General features: G+C 42.3%; 1 protein-coding gene across 1 annotated transcript in view; it reads left to right on the top strand.

The window, feature by feature from the left end:
• The window catches only part of SETD7 (SET domain containing 7, histone lysine methyltransferase), a 46,391-nt gene that overhangs the window by 3,631 nt on the left and 24,443 nt on the right, over window positions 1–18,317 (top strand). The window contains exons 2-3 of the mRNA XM_059378534.1: window positions 4,386–4,515; window positions 17,066–17,267. Coding sequence (XP_059234517.1) covers window positions 4,386–4,515; window positions 17,066–17,267 — 332 coding nt within the window. The remainder of the gene's footprint in view (window positions 1–4,385; window positions 4,516–17,065; window positions 17,268–18,317) is intronic.

The raw sequence follows: 18,317 nt of genomic DNA, 5'->3' as shown, positions 1-18,317 counted from the left end.
ACATTTGGTTCTGCCAGAACAGAGAGCCTGGGAGAAAAGTGGACAATAAGGGGAAGAGGCTGTGTATCAGAGGCTGAAAATGGGGATTGTGTGCTGAAAGCCAAGGGAGGCCATGGGGGCTTCTTAGAGCTGGGAATGACAGGAGCAGAGTTCTGCTCTGGAAAGGTGAACCAGCAATGGTGAGCAGGGTAAGGGATCACCTAGAAGATTCTTTGAAATAATCCAGATATGTGGGTAAGCAGGGGGGAAAAAAAAATGGAAAGACTTGGAGCAATATAGGAGATGCTGAGGAAAAATACTCAAAAAAAAGGAAGTATCAGAATGTCTGAAAGTAAGGAGCCAGGATGAAAACAAGCAAGCCAGTATTCCACTGCCCGCAGCTTCTCAGCCTGTCTCTAACAAGGCAGCCTGTCTCTAACAGCCTGTCTCTAACAGGCTCGTGCTCTGTACTTGGAGAAAATGCATGCCAAGTGCACCAGTAGCACCCCTTCCCCGTGGGCCACGCACTAAAATTATGACCCTCACAACTAATAATTGAGCTCTCATGAAGAATTACTCTCAAAAACCAAAGTATGCTTTTAACACCCAGTGTAAATGCATCAGCGTGAGGGGCCTGTTCTTTGCACTAAACAGAATCAGTTTGCCTTTTATTATTATTACTTTTTTAAGCAGCTCTGTTCTACAAAACCACAAACAAAATCTTGTTCTAAAGGAAACACACGAGACTCAGGCGTGTGCACATGCGCACACGCTCACACCGCGCACACACACACACACACACACACACACACAAGCCCTACTCTCAGATCTCCTGTGGGTAAGCCTGAGGCAGTCAACAGCGGTGTGTCTGACCCAGAGGGAATTTCCTTTGCGGAGATGGACCATCACTGCCCAGAAGACAGGCCTGGCTCTCATCAGATTAAGAAAAAAGCTCAGAGGTTACTGTAGGGGGAATTTTTAACTTCCTAACTGTTCAGTAGATAATGATCTTCAGGACAAAGTGAAAAAGTAAAAGTATGAGACTGTTACATTTTTTCCTTCTCTAACCTCTATACATGTTTAAAATCACTGCTGTGGTCGGATGTACAGCATGTGGGCTGGGATGGTATTATCAACGCAGAATAGTCATTCCAGTGAATTTTCCTGTTGTTTGAGTCTGGTGTTCAGCCTCTGTTTATCGGGAACTGGCCCAGAAGGCTGTTGGCTGACTTGGAGCATTTTTACAAATTGACCTCAGTCAGAGCAAGGAGGACTGGTGTTTCTCTTTGAGTTAGGTAATGCTTGGAAGTGGTAGGAATTTGCAAGCAGGACATGCTGTTGGAGATCCTGGTGCTTTTTTGAGAAATAATCGTAATTCCAGAGGCTTCTTCCACTTCTCTTCCTGGGTCCCAAGAATACCTACCTCTTTAGGGATACCTTCTTCCACCAGCAGTAGGAAAGAAAGGGTATGCTGCTAGTTTGCTCTTATCTGGAGAGAAAAAGATGGAAGGAATTGGGGAAGGGGCTTTCAGTATTCATTAGCACCGTTCAGAGTGATTAATATGTTTCTCAGGTGCAAGGCGTGGGCTTCCTCAGATGAAGGGATAATCTTGGAATGTGCGGGCTTGTGGTGAGGTGTACTTAAGATAACAGGAAAGGATGCCCTCCATTGCCAGATGCCTAATTGGCAATGCAGACTTTTTTCTTCTCTGTAAAGCAGCAGTATTGACTAATACTGACCAGACAGCTATTCCATGATGCTGTTATCCATGTGGTGTTTGAACAAGAGCTATACCAGATCGTCTACAGAAGCTCTAAGGTTGAACAGAGGTGGGAGGGCCGAACAACCAAATCTCTTCTCTTCCCTACGTTACTTTCTTCCGAACGTCTCTTTGTTGCTGTTAACTGTTGGGGTTGTTTCAGATACCAGGTTCTACTGCTAGGAAAACCACTCCAGGCTATAAAATATTCAGGGTGGAATTCTCGAATGATCACAGGACTTAATTTCTAGCTCTTTTTAATTGATCCTGTTCATTGATAACATCGTCCTCCTTTTGGAAAGATGAGAGGAAAACAAAACAAGCCAACAAGAGGGGCCTGCTGTGCACTGATAGAGGGAGAGGGGAAATATCATGCATCCGCATCTTCCCAAACACACTGTGTTACCCAAGAAATGGCTCGTTTTTTGTCCCTATCTTAGCTAGGGGCTAAGAAGGTGTTGGGATGACTTTTCACAGGCCTGTTGAAAGACACTGACATAAGCATCCTTCATGGGATAGGACTGAATGTTTTTGCTTTCATCTCCATTGGGATCAGTACTGCCCCTCAGGTGCTTTTAGCATGTTCCATGTGAAGTGTCCACATGACACTTTAAATTTTCTCTAATTTTCCACCGCTGGGGATGCACCTGCGGTGTTTTATTCAGAAATAGGACAGGACTGTCATGAATGAGGGAAGGTGGAAATGAAATTTTTACACTGGTTTTTTTCTCCTTAGTGTTCATGTTTATTATAAGAGATCTCTTCATCTAAAGTTCATAAAAATTTTCATCAAACATTAACATTTTAAAGTCTAAAATATATGAACTTTTTTCTGTGGGGAAAACACTTTCAACTAATTAGTGACGACTTCAGTATAAGGCTAAAATGATTATTTGGATATATCTAAATCATAAGTAGAATGCTAAATCAGTAGAAATGTTAATCCCAGCATTTCACAGAAGCAAACTTTCAGCTATCCATGGAGTGTGTTTTTTAATGAAAAGAAAAAAAGTATATTTAATTTATTTTAATGAGAGAAATGTCACCAGTACATATTTAGAAAATAATTGTCCAAATTATTTCATATGACTTGAGTATCATTGAACATGCCGTATATAGTTAATATTTGAGTGAGAAGAAAGCAATTATGGCCTGGTTGCTTTCTAATTATTAATTTCCTGGCCTTTTGTAGAAAAAAATTTGTGCTGAGAGGAAAGGAACCATATCAATTGTGATTTAAGTAGTCACGTTTTATTGTAATATTCTAGATAATTCATTCTATACAGAGTCAAGTGTAGCAATAAAACAGTGTATTTGTTCATTGTTATTTTATGTTTATAATCAATAACACAAATAGAGAGCTTTTTTGTTGTTCATGATAATGCTTACTTAACCTCTCTTCTAAGGGGTGATTTTTTTTTTTTTTAATCATGTTGGAAGAAACCGTTTTAGGAGACTAAACCATTCACTGTGGTGGTATAGTGTGTGTTTTCCTTTATGTCTATGAGCCATCTAGAAGCCTCATTTAAGTGTTTAATGTCCCTGCATTGCACACCATGTTTAATGCTTTCATACCTGTTTCATTCATGACCCAGGTCATTAACCCAGGAAAAAGCCAGGAGATTAATTACTGCCTTCATTTTCACCCACCTCCATAAAATTAGCTCCCCAGAGTAATTGGGGAGATACCAATGAGGTGACTTCTGGGTTTTGTGAAATATGCCCATAATAATAAAAACCTAAACATTGACTGTAAACATAAACATTGGAATATACGAGTCTGTGACCCAGGAAGAACCAGCAATTTCAAGATCACAGTATAATAAGAGCTGTTGATGTTCAAAACCATTATTGAAATGACCACATGGATACGTGCAGCTGCATTTAAAGCACAAACCCTCTGAGCGTAGCGGGAGAGGGTAAATGACAAGGTTATTACTAGACATTCAAAGCCGAGAGACATTGTAAAGGAAAGCAGTAAGTTCAAGTTTAAGCTGAAGTTCAGGCTTAGAAGGACTCTGAGTTCATGTGTTAGTACAATGTTAGGTGTATAAATATTAGGGCAGTTTCAGAGACATGGCTGTGTCCCTTGTTGTGTGAGTATGACAGAGCAAGCAGTAAGGTTTTCGAAAGACACCGGCTAGCAGTCCTCCACATCTTCCTACATAATGATCTGTAAAATTATATCGTATACTGAGTTCTACAACTAGATATCTTATTGCAAAGACAAAGTACCTTATAACAGACGATAAAATGGGGCTATCTCAATCTCATTTCAGTTAAGCAAGAGAGTTTGGGGGCATTGATTCCAAATATGAGCAGGGCCATGTAGGGAAGTACTTGGTAAATTGCAACATGCAGATGTTATTATTGGGAATAACCTGTAGTCCCCAGTAAAATGCCAGCTCGTTTGTGCTTCCTAGTCTGAAATCTAGCTGTAGCCCCCACCTGTTCACAACGTGTACATAACAGATCAGTTGATATTGCTGATGCAGGCACAGACGCTTGGTAGGTGCTCTCCCCCGAGGAGGCAGGCAGGGGGCCCTCTGGCTGCTCAGGGAACGAGCTGGCAGGATCTGAGTGCAGACACGGCGGTGGGAGCGCACTGAAGATGTTAAGCTTTGCTGTGTGCTTCCCTTTCTCCAGGGCACCTGGATGATGATGGATTACCACACGGGTTCTGCACGGTGACCTACTCCTCCACAGACAGATTTGAGGGGAACTTTGTTCACGGAGAAAAGAACGGCCGAGGGAAGTTCTTCTTCTTTGATGGCAGGTAGCCCTCACAGTTTTGTTGAGTTCCATCTTGTTGCGGGGTGGGGGTGTGTGTGTGTTACCAAATTACTGTACTTGAAGGAATGATACAAATGAAAAAATTTAAGTGAATGTTTTGGTGCCACTTACAGAAGAGGCAGAAGTCACCCCAACAGCTGTACACTGTTTTGGGGACCCAGGGAGTCGTTCGTGCTCCTCTGGGGAGTCAGCCTGAGGCTTAGGTCCCTCATCGCTGCCTGCTAGGCTGTGTTGCCACAGCTCCTCTATCGTGCCCGAGTCAGGGAGCTCCCATCACGCACACATAAGTTATGGGGCTCACCCAGTTCTTTGATAGATTTCACCTGCTTGTCCACATAATGAATCCCTGTGAAGTCACACAGATGGGGGTTGTTTTTGTCAGGGCCCAGCTTGGGCAGCTTAGGTAGCAACTGATTCTTTTTTTTTTTTTTTTTTTTTTTTTTTTAAAGATTTTATTTATTTATTTGACAGACAGAGATCACAAGTAGGCAGAGAAGCAGGCAGAGAGAGATGAGGAAGCAGGCTACCCGCTGAGCAGAGAGCCCGATGCGGGGCTCGATCCCATGACCCTGGGATCATGACCTGAGCCGAAGGCAGAGGCTTTAACCCACTGAGCCACCCAGGCGCCCCATTAGTAGCAACTGATTCTTAAGGACAACACACACTCCAGTGCACACAGCCCTCTCTCTCTCTCTGCTGTCACGGTTTGGTTCCTTCAAACACTTTGAAGGATGGTGCGGCCACTTTATGGGTTCCGCAGCTTCGTAATATTCTCAGCATATGCCCTGTCCTCATGAGACAGGTCAAGAAAACATTTAGCAAAGCTCTTCAAAGCTGCCTCATCACAGGTCAACCAGGGAGACACGGGACAGGTGAACACAGGGTGTTCAACTCCAGTCTCATGGTGTTTGACCGGCTGCCCTTTGGGATGACCGTCATTATGTGTGGTCCCTCCGTGGTGATGTCACAATTGCTTCCTTTGATGCTCTGCCTCTAGCTAAAATATGGTCCACAGCAGGGTTCTTGTTATTTTGCTTTCACCTCCCATCTGAGAATGCCATGAGGCAGAAGCTCCTTACCCTCTTGAAATAGGTGGGAATGACCACAGGAATGACTTTCTCTTTCAAGAAAAGATGGAATTGTAGGGGCATAGTTTTCCTACCGTGACTTTTAAACCATGTCAGTTTCAGAAACAGAGAATGACCATGTGAATTTCTCAAGCACTGAGAGGAATTCAGAGACACGGGAAGGCCAGCTCTCTTTCTGCCCGCTTGATTGAGGAATAGGGAAATGGATTTAGCTAAGGCAGATTCTAAGATTCTGCAGGGTACAGCGCTGCTTCTAAGCTCTGGACATCAGTAATAAACCAAAGCTTCCTATGCCTGGGAATTCCTCTGGGAAAGGAAATGTCTAAGCTGACAGTTCAAGGGTGACAGAGGGACTGGCTTGTGACCAGAATGCCTTTTCTGTAGATGGAGTGGGTTGTTTTTAAAGTTTTCAACAGTTCTTCAGGCCCTCCGTTATCTGATACAATGAGGAAAGTAGCAAAAACATACCACAGAACTTTTGTACAATTTCATTTTCAATATTGATCCCAACCTTCTCTTTCCTATGCTCCCCAACCACACACCACATCTCCTTTCAGTGAGCTTTGCTTACAGACTGTACTTCTATACCCAAAGTGGGGCTTGAACTCACATCCCTGAAATCAAGAGTTGCACGCTCCACTGACTGAGGCAGACAGGCACCCCACCAACTGTACCTTTTAAATGGCCAGATGCTTCACTCTCTTTCCTTTGCCCCCCTGTGGACACCCAAGTCCCACACAGGACTCTTCCAAGATCTGGTATCAATGCTTGCTTCTCTCACGATTCCTTGAGCCTGTCCAGAGGGAAGCTGCTCCTGCTTGTTCTCACAGCAGTTTATTTATACCTCTTTTCTGGAAAAGTGTTACTTCTTCTCTCATGCGGCAGTCATTCTTTTATTCATTCAACAAATGTATATTTGTGCAAATGTCTTACTTCCCCTAGAGGACAGAGGTTTCCTTAAGGACAGAAGCTGTTTGACCTGCTACGCTTCATGGCACTTTCCCTTAATTTGATACTTAAAGAAAAAAAAAAGAGAGAGAGAGAGAGTCTTGCTAAATGAGTCTGGAAGTGGAAAGAAAAGGTAGTATTCACCCAGAACACCCACTCACACACACTCACACTCTATCTCTCGCTTTCTCTCTCATGCTTTCTGGTAGCTGATGTCTGGTAAGCTGATGATCCCATCTGGTCATTGACTCTGGGGAAACAGTGCAGCAGGGTCAGCTGATGGGAATGTTGCTGACTTGCTTGCTCCCCAGACCTGACATGCAGTGTTGAAGGACTAGACTTCTCTTCCGCACCAGTGTACCAGGAATAAGCTGTGTTGGCTCCAAGATACTGATCCTGTTGGTTGTGGGAGGAGCTGAGTGAGGCCGGACCCTTCCTGAGCCCTGTCCTCTGTCAGGCGGGTCACTTCTAGCTGCAGCTCCATTTACCCACGTCCACCTGCAGCCCTGCGCATGCGTGTCCCACCGTGAAAAAGCTGAAACACTAGGTCCCATTGAACCATGAGGCCAGTACCTATCAGTGGAATAGAAATTGATTGCCCTTTTTTTTTTCCTTTTTGAGGCACTAATTCACTAGTTTTTATACGTACCAGTCAAACATCTGGAGAGACTTAGGTTAGATAGAATCAAAGAATGATTGTATTAGCACAGACCTCAAGAGGTTACTGTTGTGCCCTTCTTTGGATAGACTGGGGCTAACACTTAGAGGGGAGAGAGTTGTACCACTGCTTTTATGATGTAGCGGTATGGTGACAGGTTCTCAAAAGGTCACCATCACCTCCTTTCTTCCACTCAATACTGAGCGTATTATGAGACATCTGTTAAAAGGATATGCAATAAACATGAGTGAGATAATCTTATGACTGAAAAAAAGCCCATGGAATCTACTGGGCCTTTTTAAGGAGGGTGCAGGATGTGGTCATAGAGAAGTCAGCTGTTTCTCCATGAATTGGTACCCTAATTTAGGTTTATCTATTAATTTTTCTCCCTATTAACTGCTTCTAATTTTTAGGGTCTGATGTATTGAGTAAAATAAAGCAGGGACCCTGTGCTTTCACGGCCAGTCAGGAGCTTTAGTCTGAAAAAATTCCCCCCAAAAGGGCTGAAATCAAGGTTTTAAAATAGCAGGTGAGGAAACAGAAAGTTTCTATGAGAGTTTTTAAAAGCTGTCCAAACCTGTAATGCAGGCTTATGTTCCCATCAGAGGATTTGGTTGCAATTGCCAGAACCTGTCTGGAAAATTGCAAAGTGTCGTGACAAAAGATTTGGCCTTGGTGCATTCTAATCTTATGTGACATCTGAACAGGGCTGTGGGATTTCTGTAAGCAAGCTTACTTACAGTACAACTCACATACAAAAAGCTGTATGTATTTAATACATACAGCTTGGTGCACTTGGAGGTAAGTATATCTTCATGAAACCATTACCACAGTCTATGCCATAAGCTGCATACGTGATTTATGAGAGGGTTACAAACACAGATTTATAGCAGGGAAATTCTAGAATCACTTTTCTATTTTATATAGACTATGATAATCCTGAATAAGAATTTTAAATATTAAGATCACGGGGAAAAATGGCCCTGTTAAATTTTTTAGGCAAGTTCTTAGATAGAAGCAGAATATTTTTCAATTGCACATAGAGCAAATACTTGGTAGAATAACGGGCTTTAAGAAATACACCAATGTGGGGTTCCTGGGTGGCTCAGTCAGTTACGTATCTGACTCTTGGTTTCAGCTCAGGTCATGATCTCGGGGTCCTGAGCTTGAGCCCAGAATGGAGGCCTGCATTGGTCTCTGCACTCAGCAGGGAGTCTGCTTGTCCCTCTCCCTCTGTCCCCCGCCGCTCCCCATGTGCATGCATGCTCTCTCTCAAAAGGAAGGAAGGAAGAGAGGGAGGGAGAGAGAAAGGAAGGAAGGAAGAAAGGAAGTCTTTAAACAAACAAAAGAAGAAATAACCAATGTAAAAAGTGAATATGCCTCCCCTTTTTCTGTGCCCTCATCCCCCACATCACAGGGGTAACCACTATTGGCAGAGAATTTAAGCATATTAATTAAATATATTCAAGGTAAAATAAGGAAGTAGCTCTTTATTTCTAAATCAATTTAAATAGCCAAAATGTGCATTGTACCTTACTATTATCTTAACCTTAGAATGTTTGCTAGTTTTGAGATCTTCAGCGGTGGGTCTCTTCGTTTATTATATGACAAAATGTAGAACAGAAAAACATTAAAACTGGCTTACGTCAGACCAGTCATTCTTTAACAGATAAGTTATCCCAACAATTAGGAATGAATGGAAAAATCGACCTTATTTTTTAAATTGTCTTTTCAAGCAGTTACTGTTTTCCATTTTCTTCCCCTTTGTAAAGAAATAAAGAAAATGTCTTGAGACTAAGATTAGGTCATTGGGACTTAACATCTGCTCTGGTCCTGAGATGAAGGCATTAATGCAGTGAGAAGAAGGGGATCTAGAAGCTTCATTGCTGTGGTTCTGGGGTCTCTCTGGCACCACTGGACTGTGGTGGGGTAGGGAGCATATTGGGAAAGTATTCAGCATGCGGAGTACTTTGAGGTACACATCTCAAATTTTTATACTAATCCCAATTCTGGATGTCCATTTCAGTGCATCTTTTTTCTGAATTGTTCTCATTTCAACCAAGATTTATAGATACAAAGGTAATCTTGCAGAACTACTTGAAATTTTAGGATGATAACAAGAAAGAGGTATTTCAGTGCAGCTTGCTTTGGGCTGGGTAATATTAGGGAATTTATGTGGTTTTTAGCCTGACTATGAGATAAAGGTGAGGTAATTCATTTAATTACATTTTTTTTTTTTAAAGATTTTTTATTTATTTATTTGACAGAGAGAAATCACAAGTAGATGGAGAGGCAGGCAGAGAGAGAGAGAGGGAAGCAGGCTCTCCGCTGAGCAGAGAGCCCGATGCGGGACCCGATCCCAGGACTCTGAGATCATGACCTGAGCCGAAGGCAGCGGCTTAACCCACTGAGCCACCCAGGCGATGTTTCCCCTTAATGTGCCAGTTAGATTTCAAAGTATTATTTACTTCTCCTAGTGTTGATTGCTACGTTCATGTGTCCAGCTGGGAGGGCCTTTTGTCATTTATCATTGGCCAAATAATGTAAGCGAAGCTGTCCATTCTGAGCCGCTGAGCCATTGAGAAAGGCTGACATTTTCCCGGTGACAGGCCCATGCATGATTCCTTGTGTTTGGATTTTGGAAGGTACTTGGTCACATTTCTGGGAAATTGGAGCCGAAATGGACTTCTGAAGTCATGTATTCCTGCCTCCCGCACAAGTCACAGTTCTTTCTATATTCCTGACAGTCATCCAGCTTTTGTCAGAACCAGGCTCAACAAATACATTTGTCTGTATTCTCATGAACTGTTCTGATTAAGGCAGAATTTTTTGTGACATACAGAAGGAAAGGGAATGGGGAAAAATGGATAACTTTGAATACCTATCATCTGTTCAACACTGGACACGTTCCCTTAGGGACAAGCTGTATAGTAGGCTTAAAATCCTATTCTGCATAAGAAACTGAGACACAGGGGCGCCTGAGTGGCTCAGTGGGTTAAAGCCTCTGCCCTCGGCTTAGGTCATGATTCCAGGGTCCTGGGATCAAGCCCCACATCAGGCTGTCTGCTTAGCAGGGAGCCTGCTTCCTCCTCTCTCTCTCCCTGTCTTTCTGCCTCCTTGTGATCTCTCTCTGTCAAATAAATAAATAAAATCTTTAAAAGAAAGACAAAGAGTGGTTAAATAACTTGCCCAGTCACCCATCAGTGAGTGTTGGAGCTAAGATTCAAGCCAAAGTGAGCTCAATCGCAGAGCCCTCCTTTTCTCACTACACCCATCGTTCTCCTCCAACAAGGAGCCAGGAAATAGCCCTGACCCCGACTGCCTTTCTTGCTTGCTTTAAGTTTTCTTGAAGTCACTCATTAGCTGTCATTTGTGAGAAGTTCAAAAGAGTGCTGGGGTGAATTTATTTACTTCCTTGTGAGGCTTGACCAACTTTGGTAAGAGCTTGGCAGATTGATGGGAAGTTTGCTTAAAGAAGCAGCTCAGGGGACACCTGGGTGGCTCAGTTGGTAAAGCAGCTGCCTTCAGCTCAGGTCATGATCCCAGCGTCCTGGGATCGAGTCCCACATCGGGCTCTTTGCTCAGCAGGGAGCCTGCTTCTCCCTCTGCCTCTGCCTGCCATTCTGTCTGCCTGTGCTCTCTCTCTTCCCCTCTCTCTCTCTGATAAATAAATAAAATTAAAAAAAAAAAAAAAAAAAGAAGCAGCTCAGAAGAACTCTGATCTGTGAGCTTGTTGCCTCATTTGTAAAGTGAGGATAATTAGACTGACTTCTCCAAGCTGTTGTGAAGATTGAGTGAGAACACCTGTAAAGACCTTGCAGCGGGGGAGGGTACCTAGGAGGTACATATGGGAAAACATGGGTTTGTTTCCTGTTGCTCTGTATGTACATTTTTCCAGCTTCATTGAGATATTATCAACATATGATATGTGTAAATGTAAGGTTTACAACATGGTGATTTGATACATTTTATATGGTGAAGTGGTGACCACAATAAGGTTGGTTAACACCTCCATCCCCTGATATAATGGTGATATTATTGAAGATCTACGTGATACAGTATTGTTAATTATAGTCATCATGCTGTACATTAGATCCCCAGAACTTAATCATCTTCTAGTCTGAAGTTTGTCTCCTTTGATGAGTGCCTCCCCTTTGCCTCCAGCCCCCAGCCCCTGGCCACAACTGTTCTGCTCTGTTTCTATATGAGTTAGGCTTTTTTAGATCCCACACGTAAGTCAGGACATACAGTATTTGTCTTTGTCTGACTTATTTCTCTTAGCACAATGCCCTCAAGATCAAGGATGGATTTTTATTATTATTTCTCACTATTACCGTTACTATTATTTGTCAATAACAATAGCTGGCAGAGTTTTCTTAAAATTATTCGTTTATTTATTTTTAGGCGTGGGGAGAGAAGGTGGGAGAGGCGGAGGGTGAGGGAGAGAGAGAATCCCAAGCAGACTCCCCGCTGAGCACAGAGTCAGACGAGGGGCTCAATCTCACAACCCTGCGATCACGACCTGAGCCAAAATCAAGAGTCCAGTGCTTAACTGACTGAGCCACCCAGGTGCCCCTTAGGATTTATTTTTAGAGAGCAAAGCTCAGTTTCACTAATTGCTCTTCAGAAATGTTACTGTCATCTTGAGCCTTTATAAAAATCAGATCCTGCAGACTCACAGATCTTCTACTAAAGGATAAAAAAAAACTTTCAAGATAGACAACACACTCTATCACAGGGAAGGCGTGGTAGGGCTCCATTCAGCTTGCTTATCACACCTTGTAAGTAGTTGACGTTTCTCTCAAAGAGAGCGGGAGCAGATGGTTTGGGTTTGTGGGGGATGTTCTTTATCTTTACTTACTGTTCAATATTTTAAGAGCTAATGTATAATATAATACTGTATGTCAATTATATCTCAGTTTTTTTTAAAAGGTAATATATATTGTCACAAAATAATTGTTCAATGTTTTAATACTAAGAGTCACAATTTAATCTGGTTCGAAGTGGGAATTTAAAGTAGAATTATGATTCATTTAAAATTTCCCTCTTGATTCTTATTTTACAACAGCTGATGACAGGAAGGGAACAGAGTTTATTCCTCACAAGAACAGAGTTTATGCCTCACAAGGTGGAAAGCCTGGTCCCCAGAATACCAAGGAAAGGCCAAAGCTGTCACATCTCCTAAGAGCACTTTTGTGTATTCAGATATTAAAGAGAATTTTAAAAAGAAAATTTAATAGTATTTGAGTAAAATGCAGATGTGTTAGCCTAGATAAATAATTATAAAATTTCCCTTCTTTTTAAGCTAGATTTCCTAATTTAATTTATTACAGACATTTAATTTCAGGAGCTTTGATAAAACAGGTAACAATGGTCTGTGTGTATATGTACAGAAAGAAATTTAATTAAAGTTGATGTTTTAATTTTCTCCACATTTTCTGGTTACTTGCTTCGATGCTGGTGCCAGAAAAATCTAACAGTCGAAAGACCATTTTTGAAGTTTCTTAACATACTAAAGAATCTGCCAAGATGTTGAAAGAGACTTCAGGAAATAACAGTCAAGAACACTATATATAATATGATCCCATTTTCATTAAAACAGAAACAACAAAGGTGGGAAAGTGCATGATATGTAAATGAGGACAAAGCCTTCAGTGGCGTACGGCAAACTGAGCAAGGGGAGTGGGAATGCCTACTTTCTACGGCTTTGTGGTACTTGCTTTGGTTTGGTTTGGTTTACAATGAATACATGTTACTTTTTTCACTTCAGCATTTATTTCATCCTTCTGCCCTGGAATGGGTCACTCATAAATTATTCCAGACAGAGGACACTTTCTTGCCTGTTTGTTGGTTTGTTTTTGTTTGTTGGTTGGTTTTTTTTTTTTTTTTCAGTAGATTTAAAGCAGTTTTGGTCAATGTCTTTGACTACTCCAGTAGCTCATAACTATTTCCCTGATGCTGTTTAAAGCCCAGTTTCTCAGGAGAAAGCTCATTAGCATACCCATGAGTGTGCATGCTTAATAAGAATAGCTATTACTGGGACGCCTGGGTGGCTCAGTTGGTTGGACGGCTGCCTTCGGCTCAGGTCATGATCCCGGAGTCCTCAGATCGAGTCCCTCATAGGGCTCCCAGCTCCACGGGGAGTCTGCTTCTCTCTCTGACCTTCTCCTCGCTCATGTTCTCTCTCACTGTCTCTCTCTCAAATAAATAAATAAAATCTTTAAAAAAAAAAATTAAAAAAAAAAAAAGAATAGCTATTACTTCTTTGGGCAATCACTACGTCCCAGATCATCTCCTAAGTCCTTAATATATATTAACCCTGTTAGTAGCTGCAGTTTCCAAATGAAGAAAGGAAGTAGGGAGAGTTCAAGAGACTTCCTGACGAGCAGAAAGAGTACTCCCTGCCCTTGAGTAACATTGTCATGTTCCCTCTCAGTCCTCTCTTCTCAAAGCAAAATGAGCCCGGTTTGCGTTTCCATTCTTTCATTTAGGAAGTACCGCTTGAAGATAGGCTGTGTGCCCCTGTCCGGGAGGGATGTGTGGATGGGTAGTGACTAATTTGTTCCTACAAAGGGCTTACAATCGAGTTAGAGTGGGGCACGAAGGTGACCACCAGTCAACACCTGGGAAGTTCTGCGATGGTTCACGATGAGGCTCCAGTGAGAAGTGAGGCCTGGGCGAGGTGCTCCGGGTGGACTCTGGGGGAAGCAGGGTTCCACAGGGAGGGTGGGCAGGCTCCGGGTAAGCCAGGATGAGCAGACTTCCTCCAAAACGCAACTGTCCATCCAATTTCAGCAAGAAGGATGAGGAAGCCACTTGTCTGTAGTTTCCTCTCTGATAGTCTCTGATATTAACAATTTAGTGGCCACAAAACAGTGCCATTGTCTCAGCATATTTCTTTTTTGAATAGAAAAATGCCAGAGGCTTGAGAATAGTCACTATTACCCCCAAGGTTATTTTTGTTTTGAATGAAAAAAAAAAAAGAGAGAGAATGTGACCCGTGGCTGATTTCCTGACTGTGTCCTCAGGGATTTAAAACATTTGGTTACCTGTGTTTTAAAGGCAAAAGCAAGCGTACCATGGTATGTGAGGTAAGATATAGACAGGTGTGTGTGCTTGGGGCCAGTGAATAAACTTATGTGAGCAGGGACTCTAGAACGAGAGCCAGCGAACTTTTCCGATATGGGGTGAGTTGTTAAACACAGTCCGCTTTTTGGACCACCTACAGTGGCTGGGGCAAGTCTGCTATTGTGCCTTTGCAGGAGGAAAGCATCCTCGGAGGACGCGGGGAAGGAATATGCATGACTATAAACTGCATTTACAGAAACACGCAGTAGGCCATGCTTTGCCAACCTCCCCTGGAAGAAAAAGTTGGAATGGCAGGACCCTTGACCCCAGACCCAGAAGCTTTTATTTTATTTCCTCCGTGACAGAGGATGTCAGAGCCTCATCATTTTTCTGGCCCTGGAGGCCCCAGTTCATGAGATCACGTGCTCCTGTGGTCATCAGATTTCATCCAAGCTATCCTACAGACCCGCTAAGAGAGCTGAGCTGTTTGCTCAAGCTGTGCTGAAAAACATTGCAATCAGTTTTGCTCTCCAGTGCCTTAAGAGTTTACATTTGTGCGTCTTTGTCATTTGGGCTCAGAGGGAAATAGCTGTGATTCTTAGTGTTATGAGACTAGCAAGGATGAGCTCCTGTATAAGGGAGGATAAGACAAGCTACTTAGGGGGAAGATGTGCAAGTCCATATTACTGTTAAGTGATTTCCAAGACCTGTGCTTTGTGGATTTGACCATGACCTGAGAAACATTGGCAGACTAGTATGTCAGGGGAGAATTCTGCTCAAACACTCGCAGGCATGTTCTAAATGCTCCTGAGAACTTAGCCAATAGGGTTGCTATGCTGAGCAAATAAGAATCCAGGACAGTCGCTTAAAATGGCCTTTCAGATAAGCAACAAAAAATATTTTAGGATAAGTGTTCTGCTCAATCTTAGGGACCTATTTATAATAAAAAATGATCTGTTGTTTATCAGAAATTCCAACCTATCTGAGCCTCTTATATTTTATCTGGCCAACCTAAATGGGAAGATAGGTGAATAAGTAATTTTTTGCACTCTTATATCATTATGTGAGTTGATGAGCTATCCTTCCCCAAGGTTGTTACATATACATATACAGAGAGAGAGAGGAAGAGGCCATGGCAGGGGAGCCTAATGGCCATATATATATATATATATATATATATATATATATATATTTCTTTTTGTCCATGGGGGGAGTCTAATGGCCATAGGGGGAGTCGGATCTCATTAATTCCAGCTGATATAGAATTTTGATTATTTATGCAAGGGCTATGCTAAAGTGCACTCTCTTCTCTTCTTGAATTTACTCAGCCTATTTATCATTGGTAGTACAAACAAAACTGAAACAATGATTTCTCTCCTTGGGAGACCACCCATAGTGTAATTACAGTGTGATCAGAGGCTACGGTTATTTAGCTTGTGCTTTTCATTTAACAATCATAGATCATCTGTCATTCGGTAAGCAAGACCAGCCACAGCCAGGTGCAGCCACCTCAGTCCCTGTGGCCCCTTGGCATGCCGTCTATTCGCATGACACAGTTTATGCCAGCCAGCTTCTGCTGTGGTGTTCCTCGTGCTCTCTAGAACCTCCTACAATGCTTGCTACTTACAAGGCACCCTATATCTGTTTGTTAGTTGAATTAATGGGTGAGCGCTATCTGCAGATGTTAAAATAAACCATCGTACATGTTAAACATCTTACATGTTGAATTAACATCTGACACGTTAAACTTTAAATAAATAAATAAATAAAATATAAAATAAAATAAATAAATTTAAAATAAAATAAACATCTTCCATGTTGCATTTAAAAAATTATTTGAGCTGCTCTTTCCCTTATTGCAAGTGTCAGTACAGAGAAGAAATTTTTGGTCAAGTTAGTTTCATGGTATAATGGCCTTTGAGAAGCTAATCCTGAAAACATACTGAAATGCCGAAAATGTTCTTTAGGAGGGGAGAGACAGGGAGGTTCTTATAGATTCCCCATGAGCCACACCCTTGTGCGTTTCTTCTGTTGTGGAAGGAGGGGTCTCAACACCTGCGGTTGCTAATGCTATTAACAAGGTTCAGCTTGAGGTCTGCCTTACTTGCCTCCCATTTGCCCCGATCTTGTACACACACACATACACACACACACACATGTGCACTTGCCTACACTGAAGTAAATCCCCATACATCATCCAAATAAATGGAAGGGATTCTTTTGACTGGATACCAATTATGGTTGTCACACGTAAGTAATACATTAATGACTTCAATAAATATGTAGATATTTACATTCTAAACCACGACTGTATTATTAAAAACCACTGTATACAGGCCATCTGAAAGAGCCTGAGAACCCAGTGATGTCTGGACCGCTCTTGAGGGAATTAAACATGGGTGTTTTATTATGAAAAGGGTACTGCCGCCATTCCTCTTGCCCGGTATTGGTCTGCATCTCAGCCTTGAAAACGTATTCAGATGAGGCTTGGTCTCTCAGTTTCCACCTGTGGCTTTGTTCTTCTCTATTTCTGCTAGCAGAGAAAAAACATGAATGGGAACTGCGAAGTTAAGAATGAAATCCCCCCGTCCCTAATCCCACCCACATCTCTGGAGTATTTTTCCTCGAGATGTGGGGAATTCAGGAGGTGCACTGAATACGGGTCAGCAGCGAAACAGAGCTGGGCATGCAGTTCCTTGCATGTGATCCTTTCTTTTAAGAGAGTGGAGTCATGGTCTGACTGTTCCCTTTTGTTCTCCCTTCTCTCACAGCACCCTGGAGGGGTATTATGTGGACGATGCCCTGCAGGGCCAGGGAGTGTACACTTATGAGGACGGGGGCGTGCTGCAGGGCACATATGTAGACGGAGAGCTGAATGGGCCCGCCCAGGAGTATGACACGGATGGGAGATTGATCTTCAAGGGGCAGTACAAGGATAACATTCGGCATGGAGTCTGCTGGATATACTACCCAGTAAGCCTGGTGACTATTCATTTTGCTGGAATGTAACATGGGTTAAACCGATGCTTGGGCTCCTGGCAATAAAGAGTAAAATGTATCCTCTGTGTTAGAAAACATGAAACTGTGAGACTGGAGAGATGCAGGAGCTGAAGCCCCCAGCTGCTGCCAAGGTGTGCCCCTCCCTGTTACTCGCTGTCCTCTTAGACTGTGGATCCTCACAGCCACTATTCATTCCTCCTCGGTGTTATTCTGGAAAGGAATGAATACTCATGATTCAAATAAATTGGAACTAAATGGCTTTATTGTTCCACTAATAAAGATAAAAAAATATATGCTTTTTAAAAATATTCTTTTCGGGGAGCGCCTGGGTGGCTCAGTCTGTTAAGTGTCTGCCTTCAGCTCAGGTCATGATCCCAGGGTCCTGCGATCGAGTCCCACATGGGGCTCTCTGCTCAGCGGGGAGTCTGCTTCTCCCTCTCCCCCTGCCTGCCACTCACCCTGCTTATGCTCTCTCTTTCTAAAAATAAAAATAAATAAATAAAATATTTTAAAATATGTATATATAAAAATATTCTTTTGGTATATAGAAAGAGATGGTGGAATAGTTCATTGTTGCTATTAATTTTATTCTGGTTCTCATGCAGGAGACCTGGCCCAGCAATTTCCCATCTTCGGGGATGTGCTGCACTATTATTACTTGCTCTTACAACCCTACTCCCGACTTTATAAGTGATTTTTGGCTTATGTTGCTTAAATTAGAGTGATTAAAATTAACTTGCCTTTGAGTATTTGATAACATTTTCCAATACTTTTGGAGTTTACTAAAGCAAAACGATGTGGCACAACCCATGGGGTTGGGAATTAATGTTCTAATTGTTTGCATCTCAAATAGCCCATCTGTTATTAGTGAATTTTCAAAAAATGTGCCAGGAAATAGACCTTAGAAAATATTTTGTCTACTGTTTTATTTTGTCCACGGCATCTCGCTGATTTGAGTCAGTAGAGCATGCAACTCTTGATCTTGGGGTTATCAGTTCAAGCCCTGTGTGAGATATAGAGCTT

Source organism: Mustela nigripes, chromosome 1 (genome assembly GCF_022355385.1).
Source record: "Mustela nigripes isolate SB6536 chromosome 1, MUSNIG.SB6536, whole genome shotgun sequence".
NCBI lineage: Eukaryota > Metazoa > Chordata > Mammalia > Carnivora > Mustelidae > Mustela > Mustela nigripes.
The sequence above is the reverse complement of the archived record's forward strand: the minus strand, read 5'-3'. Positions and strand labels throughout refer to the sequence as shown.